The 21932-nt window shown below is 33.7% G+C and overlaps 1 protein-coding gene across 5 annotated transcripts in view; it reads left to right on the top strand.

Moving 5' to 3' along the window:
- The window catches only part of Msr1 (macrophage scavenger receptor 1), a 77749-nt gene that overhangs the window by 28784 nt on the left and 27033 nt on the right, over window positions 1-21932 (top strand). For 4 of the 5 annotated variants that reach the window (XM_046425962.2, XM_058573128.1, XM_058573130.1 and 1 more), the window contains exons 7-9: window positions 7102-7182; window positions 12918-13007; window positions 16482-16535. In XM_046425962.2, the coding sequence (XP_046281918.1) occupies window positions 7102-7182; window positions 12918-13007; window positions 16482-16535 (225 nt within the window). Of the gene's footprint in view, window positions 1-7101; window positions 7183-12917; window positions 13008-16481; window positions 16536-18836; window positions 20092-21932 lie in introns of those variants that run through there. The other variant, XM_046425965.2, reaches the window with a different exon arrangement.

Below are 21932 nucleotides of genomic sequence, written 5' to 3'. Positions count from 1 at the left end.
ATTTATTCATTTGACATTCATTTTATTTTCTATATTTGGGGATTAAAGTCTGTCATTAAGTTGAGAACATTATCACCTTCAACCCATTTGACTATTGCTGTCATGGTTTTCTGTCTTTTTCTCTGTCCCTTCAATTAAATTATATCAAATCTTCTTACTCTGTCTCCCATGTGTGTTAACCTCGGTTTTATAATTTTAGTCTTCTCATTAGTAATTAAAGGAACAGAAATGAGGCACTCCATGATATTTCATTTTACATATGCTAGTTTAGGAAAATTAAGAATTCTGATAATCCAAGTGTTGACAAGAAAAAAATTAAAAGAAATTCCAAATGAATAGAGAATATTTTTGTTGCTAATGCTTATAATTTGGCAAAAGTAAATAATGTATATTTATAGACACATACATGCATAACAAAAATGGTTATTTTAAAAATGGAAGCAAACAAGAAACACCAAATTCAGGTTAATTTTTATCTATGGAAAGGAATTAGATGAATGAAACGAGAAAATACTTAAGTAGATACTTACGTATTGGGTTGTGACTTTGAAGGGATATTATCTTTATTACTGCACTTTGTATCTTATATAGAATACATATTATATGTTTCTTTAATTATGACATTAAATTAGATGATAAAAAAAATTTTGAACTGATTGGTGTTCTAACAGTTTGATACCTGTACTTTGGATTTCAAGTAAGTATCCAAAACTTTCAAATTTAAGACCAAAACCTTGACTTGCCCAGTCCACCTCCCTTCACCTTCTCAAATCCATTGCTTTTCCAGGTTTTTTTTTTTTTTTTTTTGTCAATTATATCATTTTCCAACTAGATTCTCATTCAAGAACCTAGAAAGTTACTTTTGCCCTCTCTCTTGTTCTCTTCCATTATATAATCCACCCATAAATCTGCTTAACTCTTATTACATATGATGTTTCCAATAAAACTCCTCAGTAATCACTGTCTCTACAGTAATTTCTATACTACTGTATTACTACCATAATTTGAACAACCATATTCCAATTGAGTGCACTATATCAATCTCCCAATTTGTTTCCTAGTCCACTATTTACCCGTTCTACAAAAAACAAATAGTACTATTTTAAAAAATAGCCCCCACACATTATTTCTGTCTCGTTTTCTAATCTTCCCTCCAGCATCCCTTTGTGTAGCTTGGATAGGTGGAAGAATGACAGTTCCCTGAAGATGTAAAAGTCAAGAAGAAGGAAGTGTGAGTTTAATTGCTTGCCATCCACAGTGAGCGCTAGACTCCTTCTTTTCCTATCAAAATATTGTTCTTGTGTCTCTCCACTGTATTGTGGCTCCACTTAAAATCAGCTTTATGCTGACGATTTCCCTCTCTGATTCCCCCTTTCACATTGCCATCCTCCAACTCTCTATGCTATTATTATTTGCTTAGACTTTTCATAGCAATTATCCCTGTATACAATTATTTCATACATGTTTCCTTATGTGTTTACCATGTCTTCTCCACTAGAATCTAAGCCTCTTGGTTGGGTTCTGTCTCGTCCATCCCTGCACACCCAACACCTGTTAGAGTGCTCATGTCATTATCCAGGTAGCTGCTCTCTTCAAGATATTAGAATATCTTTGCCTTCTCTCTTGCTCTCATGGCCTGTACAATACATCTGTGAGTCCTCTTAACTCTTTTTGCATTATATATTTCAAATAAAACTCCTAACCATCTCTATTAAAGTGGATGAGCAGTTATAAACTATGTATATTGAATGAATAAGTGAAGTTTGCACCTTCTTTTTGTTAAGTTGTACTTTCTAATAGCTGTGTCATTCCATTTCAGTTATTTTTACTACATCTTCCAAGACCACTATTGGTTCTTATGTTCTGTATTCTCTATCCCCTTGTCCCTTCTTTATTTTTCATATAAACTATTCTTAAGACAACTCTGCTAGACTATTGTTAGCATTCCTTGCCTCAAGCTTCCAGACTGCAGTTCTTTCCACACCCTTATTAGAGCACAGCCTTCCTAAAGGGAAACCTTCCATTGCAAGAATTCTGTCACCTCCTCGTTAGGCAAACATTTTCCAGTAGCGTTGAAATTATTCTATAGTGTGTCTTTTCAATACGATTTGTGCTTCATTTCTGCCTTTGCCTTTTTTGTACACCAAATATTTCAACCAATTTGACTTTCAGACTAACACCCAGTACATTCTACATCCTGGCTCATGCCTTTTGCATTATCTGAAATAATATATTTCCTCACTATTTGAATCTGAAAATATCTAGTGTCTCTCACTGTACATTTGAGATGTGACCTCTTGTATGAAGCTGTCTCTGATTCTTCCAGCAGTAACACCCATCTGACATTTACATCTTGCTTAATACCATACCATCAAATATTGAATTTCCAATATGACAGTCACATTTGAAATTATCTCAAACTATCTTCTAGGGAAATGTTAGCTTTTCTTAGATAAGAGCTTCTTAAAATTAGGGAGTAATCTTTATAACCCATGTAGTAACTAATCATAAAATAAATATTACATAGATATTTATTAACTGTTACTCAAGAGGAACATTTATATACATCAATGAATGCTTTATCATATGTTGGTGAAAGATGTCCATTCATTACTTTTGTTCCCCTCCATTTATATTAACAATTGCTAAATAAATATAAAGATAAAATAGACAAGGTTTTGCTGTTGTCTTGTTTTGTTCTTGGTACATGCTAAACATGTGCTCTACCATTGAGCTATACTATAGATCCAAGATTTTTAAAAATACATTTCTCAGATAATTGTAATAATTAGAGTCTAAAAATACAAACAGTATTATAATGTTGCAATGGTGAAGTAGACTTTAATAGGGGTCGGTGGGAATATCACAATTTAAAGAAACAAAAGGGATTATCATTCCAGGAAGAATGTTAACAGACATAAAATATGAAATGGCTCAGTGGTGACAAAATAACATGATGCTTATTTGGGGAAAAATATTTAGATATATTTGCTTTTCAAGATCTGAAATGAATATATATCCCAAAACATATTTATTTTCATGACAGAGAAGAGAAAAAAGCAATTGATGACATTTTAATTTGGAGTTTTGCTCAATTAATTACCGGGATTTAAAAAAAATGGATTGTCTTTTACCATTATAACAAGGAAAAGATCAGCTCAAAAACAATGGAAAAAATGGATGCCAAAAATGAAGACCATTAGTTTTAGAATGTTGTTACATAAGTTATTAGGAAGTGTTCATGTTCTAAATTTACCTGTTAGGTTTAAGACCTTAGGCAATCCACTCTTGGATCTCTGTAAATATGTGTAATTAAGCCGACTTTAAGACATATTCCAGATTAGACATATTTACATCAGTAAATATGAAAAATGGAGACAGATGGATAGGTGTAGGCAACAATGGGAAAGAAGATCTGGTAGATCTTGAGGCAAGATTGAGGATAAAGTAGAATATTGCTGATCATAATGAATAAAACATCACTCTAGAAATTTAGGCAGATGTTATTAGCACTACATTATCCTCTGAGGATTCATATACCTGGGTTTAATTTTTCAGTAAACTGGGTAATTTTTATCTGTGATATTTGTGATTGCAAAGTATCCTATTGACATATTTCTTGTGGCTTAGTCGGTCTGTCTTTAAAAACAATCATAGGGGTATACATAGTAAGATTTTTGTATTTATATTTTAAAGAGGTAATTGTTATAGATGAAGGAAAAAGTATGAATTTTATAGCTTCTTGAGCAAATCATACATTTTGGCTAATATTAACCCTGTTTCCTTTGATATATCATCAAGGGAGCTGACAGGTAGTATTATACCCATCTATTGAGGCACAGAGGCAGTTATTGATGTGATTATGGGGCAGAATTTTGAAGAGACTGAATAAGAACAAAGAAGGTGACTACAATAGACTTCAAGTCTCTTAAAATTTTTCAGTGTTTTTTTCTAAAACATAGCTGGATAAATTGCATTTCTTTACAGTGGATACTTTCTAAAACAGATTCCTGTTTTCTAAAAAAAAAAAAAAAGGTAGAACTGAAGAAATACAAGGCTGAAATAGACACAGTCCACTTAACCCAGAAAGGACCCTCCAGCATTAATTTAGGGCTAGGAGGAAGTGAGCTATAGCAGAGGTGGAGAGGACAGCAGATTTGGAAGGTCACAGGGAAGCATTCCATTGGTAATGTTCTCAAAAGTTCCACTGAGAAGCTAGGAGTAAAGTGGAATGTGGCTTTTAGTTCCATCCCTCCAAATACTGAAAAGACATTTAAATCCTCCTCGAATATTCTTGGAGGCATTGGAAAAAGTTATAACAATGTATGGAAACAAAATTCATAATTGATGATTTAGTTTATGAGTATGGGGGTAGAAAAGATGATAGGATGAGACAGACATCATTACCTTGAGTACATATACAAAGACATGAATGCTGTGACTTTACTTTGCGTACAACTAAAGATATGAAAAATTGTGCTCTATATGTGTAATATGAATTGTAATGCATTCTGCTGACATATATAACAAATTAAAAGAAAAAAATGGCAAGTATAATATGTAGAACACCAAGTTAGAGCTATTTAAGAAAAATCTTTGCCTGAATTTCTTATTTTAGAAATCAGATACCAGATATCAATATTAGTATCTACAAACATATGAAGATCTTTAACTCCAAATTTTATAAAATAACACAGATTTATTTGTGGTGATCAAGCTAATACTCCAAAATGAGCACTGTTACACAGTTCACCTTAGCTGCATGTAAAATATTTGAAGATAGTAATTATAAAAGAGTTTCATTATTTTTAACGAAAAAGATAGTGAAAACTTAATTTTAGCAAGGCATGATGGTGCAATTCTGTTATACCAGTGACTTTAAGGGGATCTCAATTTTGAGGCCAGCCTCTTCAACTTAGAGAAAGTCCATCTCAAAATAAATAAATTAATTAAAAGGGAACTTGGGTGTGTTCAGTGGTGGAGTACCCTGGGTTTAGTTCCCAGTACTGCACAAACAAAACAAAACTAAAACCTTCATCTCAGGTGAAGATCCTGAATCTGATCTGCGCTGCCTTGTTTCTTGTCTCATATATTCTACTTGTTTCTGGAATGTCTGTGTCTTGCTTTAGATCCCTAATTACTAATTGAAAGTCTTTGCTTGTGTACTCCTTTTCAAAATGCCATCCTCGTGTACTGTGGGTTTATTTCTTCAATTTGCTCACCAAAATTCTGGCTGCAAATTGAGTCTTTCTGTCCTGCTTGTCCCCTAATTTGACACTGTGTAGTGATGAATGGACTACAGCTGTGTTCATGTAGTGGATGTTAAACCCCCTTTGGAGCCGCATTCTTCGGCATAGACTAGGAGGTCTGTGCAGATTCTCACTGTTGTAGAATTATGATGTTTTCTTGTGCAACACACACACACACACACATACACACACGTGCCTTTCAATAATTAAGCTGCATCTTAGAATTCACTAATTATTTGCTTAATGACAAGCAGTGTGTAGTTTGCATGATGATTATGTGCAAAAATATCCAAACATATACACACAAAAGAAATGTTAATGGTTATTCTCTTAAAATGATAGAATTGTGAATTATTTCTTTCCTCATATTTTCCTAGCCTTTTATATATCCTCTAAGTAAAGTTGCTTTTCACAATAAAGCATGATTAAATATTACTGTCCAATGATGTCTGTGAAAAGAAAGGAATAATAACCTGAGCTTCTAAAACCCAAGTTGGTCCTTCAAAAATGGAACAGACCAGGTAAATTGATAAGGGACAAGGATGCCAAAAGAAAAAAAGAAAAGAAGTAGAATGTACTTATTTATGAGACAATCTTTATTTATAGGCATCCCTGTGGAATTGTGTAAGTATTGTATCTCCCCATCTAACTAAAATTTGTAACAAACCCTAAGTAGGGATGCTAAATACAGTTGTGTATTGTCCTTAGGTTGTACATTTGGCCAATCCGTAGCAACTGAAAATGCCTCTTCTAAAACATTACTGTTTCATTATTCAATGGTACATCTAAGTTTGTTTCTTCTCTTTGGATTTGAAAAGAAAATAAAGTGTGTGCTTTCAATGAAAGAAGGATTACTTGTCCTGTACATTTCAGTTGGAAGAGGGATGCTGGAAGAACTACCTTTAATTTTTAAACACATATTCAGTACAACAATTCTCAAGTGGTGATCATCAGATATCTATTTTGCTGGACATAGAAAATACGAATGACTGAATCAATGCTCAAACTCAACCCTGAGAAGTCACCTGGGGAGCTGTGAAGACAAGAAGCCAAAGTTTTCTGTGCAGTCTCTCCATCTTACTTTATAATATGTATATTGATCTAGGGATTCTATTTAATATTTTACTTGAAGAAGCATCCCTCTACTTATTTTCACCTTATTGCTTTTCCCCACATCTCCAGAATTCTTTTCCTTCTTATTCTATTCATTCTTCAAAGCTCTCCTCAAATTACACTCACTCCATTAATAAAGTCTCTTTCATCCTTTGTCACTCATGCTTATCTCCAGCTCTCTGACAGACATCTGAGTTTATGGTCAGTTCCAATATTGTGATTTTTTTTTTAATACTGTGAATGAATTCGTTTCCCTGAGCGTACCTACACAAATGTCTTTTAGTCCTTACTTAGATGTTACATTTTATAACACATCAATGTATTGACTATCCAGCTTACAACACAAAAACATTTTTTTTAAAACTGAAAACACAGCATCTGACTCAATATAATGATATTTGCCTCATATGTGCATAGTGAAATGCAGTTTTTGAACCATTGTGGTTCTTTTTCTCTGCTCCAAGTTTTTGGGACCTAGGAAAGTGTTAGCCCCACATAAATATTTAATACCTATTTTGGTGATTTAATTTGGGGCTATGTCATCTTTAGCAGTAGAGAACATTACTGTTCTCAATAGCAGAGTAATTCTCCATTCAGAAAGATCCATCTTATTCATTCTATCATATTGTACAACAAACAAATAACTTTGGATTTCCTCATATAACTGTCCTAACAAATGATGAATCCATTTTCCTTATTATTTATAAATTATCATTAGTAACTGTATGTTTTTTTTAAGGTCCTCCTGGACCCCCAGGTGAAAAAGGCGACAGAGGTCCGATTGGAGAGAGTGGTCGGCCTGGCATTCCAGGTCCAATAGGTACGGTCATTATATCTACTTAATCATCTAACATAAGGCTCAGTTGTACATCTATGAACGTGTGCAGGTGGAATAATTATTTTGTGTACTGTGGTTTCTGCAAGTGCACATATTGAAGGAGATATTATATGTTCTAGTCAAAATAATCATATATCAGCAGGGTGTGTTGGTGAATGCCTATGCTCTCAGCAACTCAGGAGGCTGAGGCAGAAAGGGTCATAAATTCAAAAGCCAGCCTCAGCAAAAGTGAGGCACTAAACAACTCTGTGAGACCCTGTCTCTAAATAAAAATACAAAATAGTGGTGGGGATATGTCTCAGTGGTTAAGTGTCCCTGAGTTTAAGCCCCCCAAAATAATCATATATAAATATATGTGTGTGTGTGTGTATATATATATATATATATATATATATATATATATATATATATATATATATCTGAGATTGAATGACAAGAGGTGACTTGATTTTTTTAAAACAATTAAGTGCTTTAGCCAGAGTCACTACTGGAATTATTCATGAGTCGAAGGGTGTCATCTCTGTCATGGACAGCAAATAATATATTGCACAGCTAACTTCAGGTCACATGTGAAGAATTTAAAAAATCATCTTTGCATTGCATAAATTTGCAAGATCTTGTTTTTAAGATACAAAAATATCTTAATATGAGTCAAGGAAAACTTGAGTGTCTTTCTTATGTAATTTTTGACCAGACTATATCTGCTTAAACTCACAAAATGTGAAAGCAAATATTGGCTGGAATAAAGATGGATTTTACCTTTGCTGTTGGCCACTCTCTGTATTTTAGTTACAGCAATATTATTTTAAATCATTTCTCTCTATGTTGTAATCTTGAAAGCAATATTTTGAAAGAAGATAATAGAAAACACAGAAAAGGAGAGAGAGAGAGAGAGAGAGAGAGAGAGAGAGAGAGAGAGAGAGCGCATGAACTTTCTTTGCTCTTAATAAAATGAAAAAAAGAAAATAACAATAGCATGATTGTCCTACTTCACTTGGCTAGAAATCAAACACCCTACATGCTGTTTGAAAGTCGAGAATATACTGCATGGCCTAATTATAACTAGAATGATTTGTGCTGCCAAAATTATCAAAATACCTTGTAATTCATCCTGTTTCTCTGTGTTTTGACAGATCAATGTATCGATTAACCCTGGTTACATAAGAAAAACATTTTTTTTTAAATTTGACACTTAACTGACCTTTACCATTATGCTTAAAAATCAATATATACAGTTTATATTTTTAAAATATTGTTAAAGACTCTCTCTTGCCACGTTTTATTGTGTGTATCCTGTGTGTGTGTGTGTGTGTACCAGTGGGTTGGTGTTGATGTGCCTTTGAAAGTGATATCAAGTAAGACTTTTTATTCAGAAAGATTCTTCTAGTTGACTAGTGCTCAGCAGATCTTAACAATGGTACATTAATGTCATAAGCAGGGGAAGTTACCAGCTTCATAGCAGCTGCCAGAGCTACTGTTGTCAAGGATCTGTCGGCTCCTTTATTACAAACTGCAATGGTCAAAGCTTTTATAAATCAACCAAAACCTCCAGTCTGTGCCACAACTTGCTGCTCCAGACTTCATCTTGAGCAGCATCTTTTGCAGCTCATTCTGTGGATACTTAAGACAGAAAGAGGGATTTAAGTTTCCACTTTCATTAATGCCATAGGCAACATCACAAAGCTTCTTGGATTCAGTTAGCCAGGGCTCAGTTTGGTTTAGCTGTTACTGCTTATTTCCACAAATAGGTATTGCCCAGTGCTCTCATTAATTAGAATTAGACATAGTTATTGCTGTGATAAATCAGCTGTTTTAGGCTATCAGATTCTCATTTGGTTTCATTCATGGCAACAAAACTTTTCAAATTATGAAACATCTCTCCTAATGGATTCTTCCAAACTTAATTGCTGTATTCTCTCTAGACTCTGCTGGATTATCTAATTGCTTCAAATCTGACACTGAGATCAGGAACTAAAGACTGCATGGTAGACAGTCACAAAAATTCTGCTCTATGAATTGAGGAAGTTCATAAAATCCCCTACCTATACATCCATTTAAATGCACTAAACTTAGCTAGACAAAGTCAACACCTATACTCACAACTGTGATATGAATATCTGAGAAATTTAAGTGGTCATCAGAGTGGTCTTAAGTAACCAATACATTAAATACATCATATTTATTAGTCATGCACTAGAGTGGATATTATAATAAAATATTCTTTAACTCAAAATAATATAATAGAAATTAATTTTAAAGTGCTAATTCCTTGGAAGCACAAAGAAAGTGTAATCTCTCCCTTTCACCCAAAAAATTCTATACTAAGCACCTTTTCCATACCTGGGGTTCTGCAATACATTGTGGAGGAAACAGAAATTGTGCTAATTTCAGAGCTTACAATATGAGTAATTTTATCAGGGAGATGATCAAGGATTCTTGATGATCTTATCCTTTTGAAAACCAGATTTATGGTTATTCTCTCATGACAACAATGCTCAAAGAAGAAACACCTCCTTAGTTTCCAAAGGAAAATTTGTAGGCTAGGTAATGGAATATTTACACTTAGTGGAAAAATAGCAAGGTAGCCTGACCTATAGACACAGGAAGGGGTCCCTCCAAATGATGCTTTGAGAGAGAACTTAAGTCTCCACTGGGCACAAAATTTTCATCATCCACCAGTACTATGTATTTTTCTTGCATAGCCTAAGTTTTCCACCATGGGAATCAAGCTCCTGTAGTAGAAAATAGAGTCTACCTTGATTGTGGATGTTGGGAGATGGGAACCATATTTTATTAATATTTATATTCATGTATTTCTCTACTTCCACTCCAACCTTTTTTCCCTGTTGCACTCCAGCAAGGGCTTTCCCTCAGGCTTCAACAAAGACAGAATCCCTAAATATATGTTGAGTAGGGAACTTTGCCAGCTGCAGGCTGTTTCTCTGTGTGCTGAGTATTGAAAGCAGATTTCTTATGGAGGTTAAAGATAGTGTTAATAAATCCAACAATGCCACTAATAATTGTGTACATATTATTAAATATAACTAAATTAGTAGCCTTCACAAAATGTTGGTGAAAATAACGATTTTGTTATGGGAGTAGAGAAAGAATAAAGAGGAGGAGGAGGTGGTGGAGGAGAAGAAGAAGAAGGCTAACATGAAGTGTTCATTATATGATAGACTCTTTTCTAAGTGTTTTTATATTTATTACTTCTAGCCATCACATTTGTCTGTGATGGACAGACAAATAATAAACCTATTGAACAGAAGGACAGGGAGGCTAAAATGACTCACTCAAGGTCAATGAACAGCAGATAAATGCCAGAGATGGTATTTGAACGCTAGTGAGCACAATGGCAGAAAGAAGTCTGAATGGAGAGCTGAGAATCCAGGATATATGTGAGTAATTATCAGGCCAACTTTATGCAAGTGACTTGATCTCTGAAGGTCTATGTCATTACACTCACATTGTTTGTGAGTTAGAAGCTGGCACAGATTCTTAAAGAAAATTAGCTGAATGCTACCAGAAAGGCTCAGAGAATCCAGTCTCCTGGAATAAAACTCAACAGTGGAGTTTATGGTTAGGGGCTATATTTCAAACCAACAAGTCACATAACTCTCTATACCGTATAGAATCTGCTTCAACTTTTCCCATAATGGTCTAAGAATTCATTGATTTCTATGAAAATATCCCATGAGCTTCATTTGGGAGTGTATTTGTTCACTTGTAGAAAATGTACCATAAATCCAACAGCTGCATTCTGAGTGTTACTGTGATACAATCAATGAGCCATCAAGAGAGGTCCCTGCTCTCCTTCTCTAAAGAAGATCCCAAGGCATTTGTAGGTGACAGCGCTTAGGTTTTCCCAAATTACCTTCTTCATTTATTTGTTGCTTATCTCACCATCTGTCTCTCCTACTGTGTCACCACGTTGGAAGATCTTTTTGGATAAGGATATTTTAAACTCTAAGAATATGCAGAGACTGGCACTGTATGTGTGCTCAATAGATATTTGTTCACTTAATGGAAAAACAGTAGAAATAGGAATTACTTGTGAACAGTGCACTATTAAGATTCATAAAATATTTAATTTTTTTAAATGAGGGAATTTAGTGTCAGTGCTTCTTTTATTTTTTTTATTTGTTCTTTTTAGTTATGCATGACAGTAGAGTGTATTCTGACATATCATACATACATGGATTATAACTTCCCATTCTGTGGTTGTACATGATGTGAAATTACACTGGTCATGTATTCATATATGAACATAGGGAAGTTATGTCTGATTCCTTCTACTGTCTTTTCTATTCCTATTTTTCCCTTCCCCCCTGTTCAATTGCTGAACCTCCACTTCTTCCCTGCCCCCTATTGTTAGTCAGTATCCCCTAGAAGATAATAATTGCTAATTCAGAGATATGACTATAGTGAAGGAAGGTATAAATATATATCAGGTTGCCCTGAGAATATATGTTAGACTTTTTTAGACAGTATGATAAAAAAATCCAAACAATATATACTACAAAATATATAGAATATATATATATATATATATATATATATATATATATACTACAAAATATATAGAATATATATATATATAAATATATATATAATTATGTAGACAAATTAGTATATATTGAGTAATTAAGTTAACTCTTCTTTTAAAACATATGCTTAATTTCTGATGGAATCAAAGTTTTACACTGAGTTGAATATTATTTCTTACTATTTATAATAATATATTTAAACTGAACATTTCTTAGGGACAGCCAAATTTGGGGTGTCTATGTGAATGAATCTCAAGAAATGATTTTTAAAATAAATTAAATATGTATAAATTCTTCCTCCTGAATCCTGTGAACTAAAGGCAATATTCTAAAAGGTTGATACTAGAGAAAGAAATTAATCAAGCCTCTTTTAATGTGGCTCCCTAAAAGATTCAACTGAAAATTGAATTAATGGAATCTCTATGGATGGATAATTACACTTAAAATAAGAAAATAAGACATAAACTATTTTATGTTAGTTTGTTTCAATCACTGAACTCTAGGATGAAAAATTTTATTCCAGAAGAATATAATATTTTATTCCATAGGCTTTCATGGCCACCATAGATATGGGGTAAAAATAATGGCCATTTCAATTTTAATTTAAGTATATAAAACCTTTGACTTATGTATGTACATACTATATACCCATAAATAAGTCTGTGTGTGTATGTGTGTGTGTGTGTGTGTTTACATTATATGGGATTATAATGGAATATGTAAGAACATGTCTAAGAGACATGAAGCAGTTAACTGAAGAACTAGTACTCCAATTTTTAAATAAATATCCTTTGATAATTTTCATTGCCTAAGTTTTAATTTTTCTAAGACAAATCTTAAAAATTCAATTTTTAGAAAATCATCATTTCAGTTAGAGCAAAATGTGTCATCTAAAAAGATTCCTGATTCATTACATAAACCTTCTAATCAAAACTCCAAGATTTTTTCTTGTATGTTTTTACTTCTAACATTATGTTATTTGTTGAATATCTGAAATGTATTAAATGCACTAATGTTTATACCTATTTTATCTTTCAGTGGCACAAGTGAAATTTTAGAAAAGAAACTATCCTCAATTAGAGATTCACTTATTTCATATTCATTTGTAATACCCTCAAAACTACGTAAACAATGAACTGTTAACCACTTTCTTTTTTATTAACCATGCAGGTCCTCCAGGTCATAAAGGTGATCGGGGGGCAACTGGCTTTCCTGGCTCAAGGGGACTCCCAGGATTTACAGGAAAGGCGGGGAGGACAGGTACTTTAATACTGTGCATTCTGCTATCAAATATGCAAATAAACATCAGATCATCATTTCTGAAAATTTCTTGGACAACAAAAAATTGATCATCATAATAGGAATAGTAGCACACACACATGTAGTTTATTTTGTGGTCTGAAAATTTTTTGAAGCTGGTTTCTGTTCACCTGAGGAAAGCTTCTGTGTCCTGAAGGAAAATAGTTTAAAAACACATACACACAGGAAGTATTTATGCACTCTATACAATCATAAGTCACCATGAAGAATGGTATCTATCTTAGAGCAAACAGAGTGGAAAGACTGGCAAAGAAAAACAAACTAGCAAAATATAAATACCCCTGTAACCACACTGGCCAAACGCTGTTAAGACACAGTTGGCAAAATGCTGAAATCTTATTTCATGTGCAATAAACTTCTTTCTATATTTATTAATGCTTAATAATCAACATGGCTCAGCTCTTTAACATAGTTTTGCCTTTTACAGTGTCATACAGCTGGCAACACGCAGTTCATTGTCTTTTCAGACAAGCTTCCTCCACATAGCAAGATGTATTTAAGGTTTCTCTCCATCTTTTCATTACCTGTTTGTTCATTTCTCTTTATTATTCAATGATATTGCATTTTATGGATTTATCATAATTGGTTTATCCTTTTACCTAAGAAATAAATCTTGGTTTCTTCCAAGTTTCAGCAACTATTAATAAAACCACTCAAACCCTTTATTAGCATGTATTTGCATGGACCAAAGTCTACCTAGGAGTATATTTACTGGATCGCATGGCAAACATATTTATTTTTTAAGAAGCAGCTGAACTGCCTTCTAAAGTGACTCCACTGTTTTGCATTCCTACCAATGAATAAGAATTTCTGTTGTGCCACTTGCTCACTGACATTAGGTTTCATCAATGCTTTGGATTTTAGAAGTTCTAAGAAATGTGTTGCAGTGTTGCTGATGATATCAGTTTTTATATGACAGCCACAAATAAGCAACCTGTAATTAGTCTCCACTAGAGATGTGATTATCTGAAATGAGTGGTGTGTTTATGTACCAACTACCTCTAAACTATCTACCTTTAATCAGGCTCTTTGGGCAATATAGGAAGAAGTGTGTGTTTATAATTTGTTTAAAATTATCTACAACATCAGGGATCTCATTTCCAATATGGGCAATTTGAATTCAATAGACAAATATATTTAGAACCTTAAATTTGATGCAATTTCAAAGCTACTTATAGTTACAAGATAATTTAAAATAATTTTGTGAAATAAGAAGAAATAATTTAACTGTACTGTAAACTTAAAGTAAAAATGAATCTATTTGTCTATGATCCATCTGAAATAGTAATGGTCATTTAGCTTCCCAGGAAAACTCAAAATAAAGTTTTGTTTTGGAATCTTTTTATACTTTCCTAGTTTTATAAAGCTACAAATTAACATTAAATCAAATATCCAAGACATAGCTATGCAAAAAGACTTTCAAGAATGATGCACAGTCTTTTTCTCTTTCCTAATTGTGAAATTAATGCTGAAGTAATGAAATTAAGCAGTATATTATGTTATCTTCTCTGTAAAGAATTAGTACTGATTAGTTTCATCTTGTTTTAACTCCCTAGACCATTTTTTTCCTTTAATTTCTTAGATTTTTCCTCTTGAACATCTGAAAATTTGGCACTATGACAAATTTAGGTCAAAAAGATAAGAGAGGTTTGGTGGGCTTTGGGTTACTTAATGGTTTTTGTTTTGCCAATTTAATACTACTTGAAATTATTCGATCAAAATTATGAAGTTAATTTAATGATACAGAATAAAATAACAATATGTAAATTAATTCAAAACTAAGAAATTCTCTTTATATTATTCTAATAAGAATAGTTGGACTTTCATTATATCTTCAAAATAAAATTCAATTGGAAATAATTTGTACATTTTAAGTGCTTCAAGTCTTATACTCATTACATACCACATTTTTAAAGATTTGATATATTAGAGGTCAGAAGAAATCTTCTAAATGGCATATAAAGACAAATGTCCAAAACTAAGCACAGATGTAGACAAAATAAGCTAGAGAAATCAACAGGTTAATCAATAAATAATATTACAACTTTAAATGGAATTTTAAAAAGTATGCCACAAAAATTAAATTGAGATGAAAAGGTCTTTGTCTTTCATTCATTGAGAATAAAACTTCAGATTCTAGCTAAGCTATGGAAGATTTAAAAATAACGGAAATAATAATAGAGGAGCTCCCATCTCTTATGAACAAGTACTTTGCAAATATTTTACTCATTTTCAAGGCAACTCTCCGATTAAAGAATTATTTCTTTTTAAATTTCACAGAAGAATATGCTTTATCTCTAGAAGTTGAAAGACTGTTGTCAGCCACATTTCTATTAAGTAACAGAGCAGACTAAGTCAACACAGAGGTCTTCAAACTATTAGGATCATTCAAAATTCTGTTGTTTTTAAACTACATCCCCTAGAGTCTACATCCCATAGTGTATTTTGGATGGAATTATGGAGATACTTGATTTTTTAGGGGGAAATAAAAAATGTTAACAAAATTTTGATCTTTAGCCAGAAATCATTAGAATCAGTCCTATGTTTATGCTAAGAAGGTAATTCCTTAGACGATAGATATTTGATGCCTGTTGGAAGAATTAATAATCAAGAGCAGCGCTACTGTCATGAAATTTCACCATAAAAATCACTTGTTAGTACTAAAGAAAGTTTTCCTGAGTATCCCTTAAAAATGTAACTCTGTGTGAATTACAAATCATTAGCAAAGATCAAGGTCTAGCAATATTTCCAGGTCTATTTAAATCCTTGCCCCCTATAAAATGATAATGTTTGTACTACATCTTTATGTAAATGGATGCTGGTTTTTGAAGTCAAAAGTGACCAGCCTAGGGGTTCATATGGTGCACGGACCTTTTTGCCCTCTGTCAGGAACTAGGTTGTCAGAATCTAAACACTCTGAGCAATCCATTCACAGCCTAGTGCTTTGGCTGCTAAGCCATAAAAGAATGGAAAATGAGATAGGTAAATTATAATAGGAAAAAATCCAGTCAGGTTTAGGATAAGGTGCAAGATACTGGGCGTCCCCAGGATGGTAGGGAGGCACAGTCAGATGAAGAGAAAAATATAAGAATACATAAGTACAAAATAAACTATTTACCCTTCAGCTCTGCTTGTTTTACAAAAATGGAATATGCATCACCTTTGTGATAATTTAAGATAGTATACCAGGTTTGCAATAGTTTTTCAAAAGTGATAGCAATTATTATTATTATTAACATCCGTATGATTATTATTTTGCAATATCTATATGTTGCTATACATTGATATTTTAGATTGACTGGTGATGCCCTATCTCCATTTAATGCAGCATTGTTGGGGCTGGAAGTGCAGCTCAGTGAGGGTGTGTGCTTAGTACCAAAAAACAATTTCTTTTTTTGTTATTGTTTTTTAAAGGAAATCCTGGACAAAAGGGCCAAAAGGGAGAAAAAGGAAGTGGAAGCACATTCAGTAAGTTATTGTTTCTCATTTTCTCTATGCATTTTTGTAATCAATAAGATTGTGATATCGGTGGTCTGAGCTTGAGACAAACATTGAGAAATTCAGCATTGATCCATGGAGAGTCTGTGGAAGCCAGCCACAGTTTTCTACAAATAAAACATGCTAATTGGAGTAAAACAAATAGATGAGATTATGCAACTCTTTCAATCTCATTACCCATTTGTATTCTGTTTTTGTGATGAGTACTATTTTCTAAAAATTCCACATAGAAAATTGTTCAATTCTCAAGTCAATTTCTATCCACTGAGGGAAAATCAAGCTTATGAATAGAAACAATTACAGCCTCCTTACCTACTAAAACTGAGCGAACTGAAACCTTATATGTAGGAATTTAGACAGCCCAAGAACCCTGACAGATTAATTCTCTGAAGGCTGTGTTGGTCAGGGGCTGAGGAGGGTGTTTTGTTTTGTTTTACTGAAACCTTGAAAAGGTCACATTCCATATTCTAGACTTTAAGACCTGCAACAGAATAGATTTAGCAGCTGGGATCTTTGTCAGTGGAATGCAGACCCCAGGTTGCCATGTAGAGAATCTATAAAATGGACCTCAAAAAATAAGGTCATCTTATTGTTAAATGAAATGTGCATTATTTCTTGTGTGTCTAGGTGAAATTTTCATTAATACAATGAAAGGGTTATGAAGAGGAACGAGGCTTCTTTACCATTAGGAGTGCATGTAGTGTGTGTGTGTGTGTGTGTGTGTGTGTGTGTGTGTGAGAGAGAGAGAGAGAGAGAGAGAGAGAGAGAACAGCTGAGGTGAACAGAGTCATAGTCTATTCAGGGGTGCATTTTAGACAGATTATAGCAAATCCTTTGATGTACCAAAATCTTGCAATTTTTAGTTGTAATGCTTGTTTTAAAAAATACAATACCAGTATATCTCTGCTTTCACAAAAAATGATTTTTAACCTAATACCATGTATGGGTGGCACATTTAGACAATGTAGAGTTATGATTGTGAATATCAGCCAATAGCAGGATCTTTCAAAGTTGAACAACTCAGAATATTGTGTATCTCTTAGAGTGTTTGATATTAGAGACCATTATCATTTTTATGATTATATTAAGATAATGGGAGCATTAGTATATCTTTTGTGTTCTCTTTTTTGTGTATTTTTCCTTTGAGATGGTCACTTTTACACAAAATTCTTCTTATTCTCCTTTGTCCTTTTCCTCCATTTAAGTTCAGTTGAGCTCTTCTTGTCAGTCTCTCTTCCCCAGCTTTATGTGTATCTTTATCTCTACCTTTACTTTTTTTTTCCTGTCTTTATTTTCTTTCCCTGAGGCTTTCTCTGAGCTTCTAAACACTCACTCTAGTTGAGTTTGGAAACTAAGGAACTTATTTATTTATTTATTTATTTATTTTGTCTGTAAACTGAACAGTCACACTGTCTACTGTTACCTGGGGTTATCAAATGCTTGGAAGATTTTTTTCAAATATGTTTGGAAATGTTGTCAGTTACAGATTTTTCAGGGCTATTTTGGAGTTCATGTGCATACTTTCTTTGACAAAGCCATAGAGGGCTACTTATGTATATATGTGTACATAACCTCCATATTCCTCTCTGTGCCTACCCCAAAGAATATATATCACAAATTCACAATATTTTGAAAAGGAAGAATCATTTACATGTACATCTAATATAACACGCTCTATATTTTTCATGTTTAAGTTGATGTGTCTGTCATCTGTCTTTGTCACTATATATGGCTCTCTTTCCTCTGAATGACCACACATTACTCCAATATTCAGCTGTTCCATAATTATCATAGTAGAATCATTCAGTTGCTAATCTTAAACCCTCAATTTTGCTTGGCTTTAATAAATAATGCTAATATTCAACAACTTCATACATGATATTGTGAGAATAATTTTTAGTATAGGATTTACTCAAAGTTGAACCAATAGTTCAAAGGTTATATGCATATTTTTGCAATTTGATTAATTCTAACAAATGGCTTCATAAAGGTTGTACCAACTTATGCTGAATAAAAATAACTTGCTCCCCACATAATTAATTAACTGTGGTATATGAAAGGATCATATTGAATTATTTTAATATATATTTGTGTATGTTTCAAACACAATTTAAATGTAATAAAAATAACCATTGATTTCCTCTTTTATATATATGTCAGGACCAGTACAACTTCCTGATCATATTAGGGGAGGACCCTTTTAAGATCAGGTGGGTTGGGCAGGACACTCTCTGACTCCATCTAATTAAAAGGCCTTTCACCTCTGGACAGGTCATCAACACAACTGACTTCCAAGATCCCTTTTGTGACTCCTCCAAATGACCCTGGTTCCTGTGTCAAGCCTGGCTTCTACTGGCTTCTTCTCCTGATCCTTGGTGCTGTTTGGGTCTCCACTGCCACATTCATACATTCTCCACTCTACTACCATCACCCCTATCCCATTTGCACCCCTTGCCTGACTCTCCCATGCAGTGACTGGTGGGGTGCCCAGGCCTATCCTCAGGTACCAGACCAGCAGCCCTCTGCTGTTCACTCTCTTAGTCATGCTAATCCCTCTTTAATTCATCGGATCCTAAGGAGAATTGATCATATGAGAACTGATTATATGTGGTTCTTTAAGTTAAAAACATTATTCTCAACCAAGGTTAGGGATGGCATAGAAGAAAATCTATTCATTCATTCATTCACTTAACATATGTTCACTGTATTCATCCAGAAACAGGATGTAACAACTAGTGAGATAGACATTGTCTCTGGCCTTGCAGAGATAATTGTGCCTGAGAGATTCAGACAAGCCGGCAATTAGAACATGCTAGAGCTCTATGGGGAAAGAACAGGACTTTATAAGTGTTCAGAGGAGATAAAGATTCCCTAGAATATTAAAAAATAGATTGATTTAGTTTTCTTAGTTTACCTTCCTTTCTGATCTCCAGCTTATAGCATATTATTTTTCAAGTTTTAAAAAACTAAGGTAATGTGGAGCTTTGGATAATTTATTCAACACATTTGAACCAAAATGTGTTTCCTTAAATTACCTATTTCAAACAAAAACATCTTACACATGATAAAATGATGCTGAAAAATAATATTACAACAAGTTTCTCTGTATTTTAAGCTTTAAGTATAGACTCTGGAGAAAAATAAATATTTTAGTAGAAGTAGAGTTATTTTGTGTAGGTGAAGAAGAGGAAGAAATTGAAGAAGTGGGAAAGGCAGACAAAAACGTATTGGAAAAATGTGGGATGATCCCATGTTATTTTTGAGTGCCTCTGTACTGAGAAATGTGTGACCACATTTTCACAGCTCTCCTTTTCTTCAAGTTTTAACACACAGCCCCAAGGTTTACACCATTAAGTTTCTTGTAGAATTCCATGTAGTATGTCTATGTGTCTCTCTTTATTTCCTTTCCCTGCCCTTGTTAAATGGTCACGTTAACACCTACCTCACAGGGTTGTTGTGAGGACCAAATGAGATATCCTGTGTGTGAAGATGCTCTGTAAAATCATAAAGTGCTTTAAAATCATAAGATATGGTTCACAGTGGTCTCTCTGAATGGAAACTGCTGTTCCTCTCTGGTATAATGCAGACATTTTAAATCTGCAGTTGTAATAAGAGAGAAAAGCAAAATGTAAATGCAAGGAGCTAAATAAATGTCATGGATGAAAAAAAAATGCTAGAGAATAAGACAAGATTTTATATTAGAGCAATGCAAGTGTGACCAGATCACAAATCAGTGAGTCTGTGTAAAGAGCATTAGTTATAAATAAAAGAAATGACTACACAGTGTGCACACCAGAGGATGGAAACAGTCAACAGAGATCAGAACAAAATGTCAGGAGAATAAAACAAGTATTTGGACTCTGAAAGACACAGCCTGAGCCCAGGATGCTTCTGTTGAGAACATACTAAGAAGGCAGGAACAAATTAGTGTTTCAATGAAACTGGCTTGTTTCTATTACTGCATGACCCCAGAATCTCCAGGGATGATTAGCCAATTTTTCAGAGTTCTCAGTATCAGCAAACCATCACCATTGAATAGCTAGTTAGTGCAAACATCTAGAGATAAATTGGGCCTCTGTCCATGCTTTAATTTGATGTGATTTCCTATCCCACATTTCACTAGAGGCCAGGCTGAATGTGGGAGATGTCTCCTGCCACCAGGTCTTGATCCATACTGGCTAGAGAATGACCCTGAACCCAGAGATCCTGGGAGGCAGTTCCAGGGGATTCAATTCACAAGTCATTGGATATCCCAGACTAAATATAGATTTTTGAGACAAAAAATAGATGCTGTCCAGTCTGAATGCACCCACTTCACCAACTTTATCAATGTACAATGAAAAGGAATCTATACCAAACCCCAAGGTTGGTCTCAAGGAATTGTTCACTATGTTCTCACCCTAAATGAGAAGAACAAGTGTTTCTTTTTAAGTGAAAGAATTCCTACCATTCAATTAAGCACTTTGTGAGGCTCTGTCCTACACAGTCACATTATGGAGGTGTGGTTTGTTAGTATCTTTTACTATGTTTTGCTCAGACCGAATGAGACTATAAGAATTTTGAGTATCTTATTCAGAATCTCGTACAAAGAGAAGAAAAATCTATTTGTCTTTGGTTTCACTTCTATTGAGGACTCAATTCAGTCTCAAATTTTTCAAAGTACTCAGATCACTAATTTTAATAATGAACTCTTAAGGGTACTGGCTGAACACCATGTGCTTTTGATACATCATTCTATCTAAATTTCAGAAGAGTGATCAGGGTAATTACTATTAGAATCTCCATTTAATGGATTAAAAATTGAGGCCTACTGCTAATAAGTGGAAGAGCAGAAACTCAAGCCAAATCTATCATTCTCCAAAGTCCCTATGACTTTTATTCAACATCTCACACTAGTTTTAAATGTGTGTGTGTGTGTGTGTACACACAAATAAATAGTACAAATATTTAATAGGGAGCCTGTGGAAGCAGGGGAGAAAACAAGATTTGTAATGAGCAGTTGGATTTCCTAGAATAAGCCTTATAATTTGAGGGCTCTAAGAAGATATAAAGTCTTATAGTAGGTCAAATTTAAAAAAAAGCATTTTGATTAATCTTTATTTGCTAATGTTTCCACCTTTGTAACCGCTCTAGACATTGCCTGCAGTCCCTCCCCAAAGAATATTACTCAGAAGCATAGACTCCTAGAATGCTCACAGGGCGTCCATTATCACTAATGAGAGTTACTTATGTGTACCTGGGGAAGAGCTACCTGTTAATATTCCATCTTGATTTCAGTAACTGGCTCAGTTTTAACATTTTTTAGTATCATTTGGCTGCTTTGATCTCTCTCTTCTTTTATTGTGTTTCTTTTTTTAACTCCACAGT

The sequence above is a fragment of the Marmota monax genome, unplaced genomic scaffold (genome assembly GCF_021218885.2).
Source record: "Marmota monax isolate L192 unplaced genomic scaffold, Marmota_monax_Labrador192_F-V1.1 WCK01_AAM20220418_F8-fsc00197, whole genome shotgun sequence".
Taxonomy (NCBI): domain Eukaryota; kingdom Metazoa; phylum Chordata; class Mammalia; order Rodentia; family Sciuridae; genus Marmota; species Marmota monax.
This window is presented reverse-complemented; position numbering and strand designations above follow the sequence as displayed.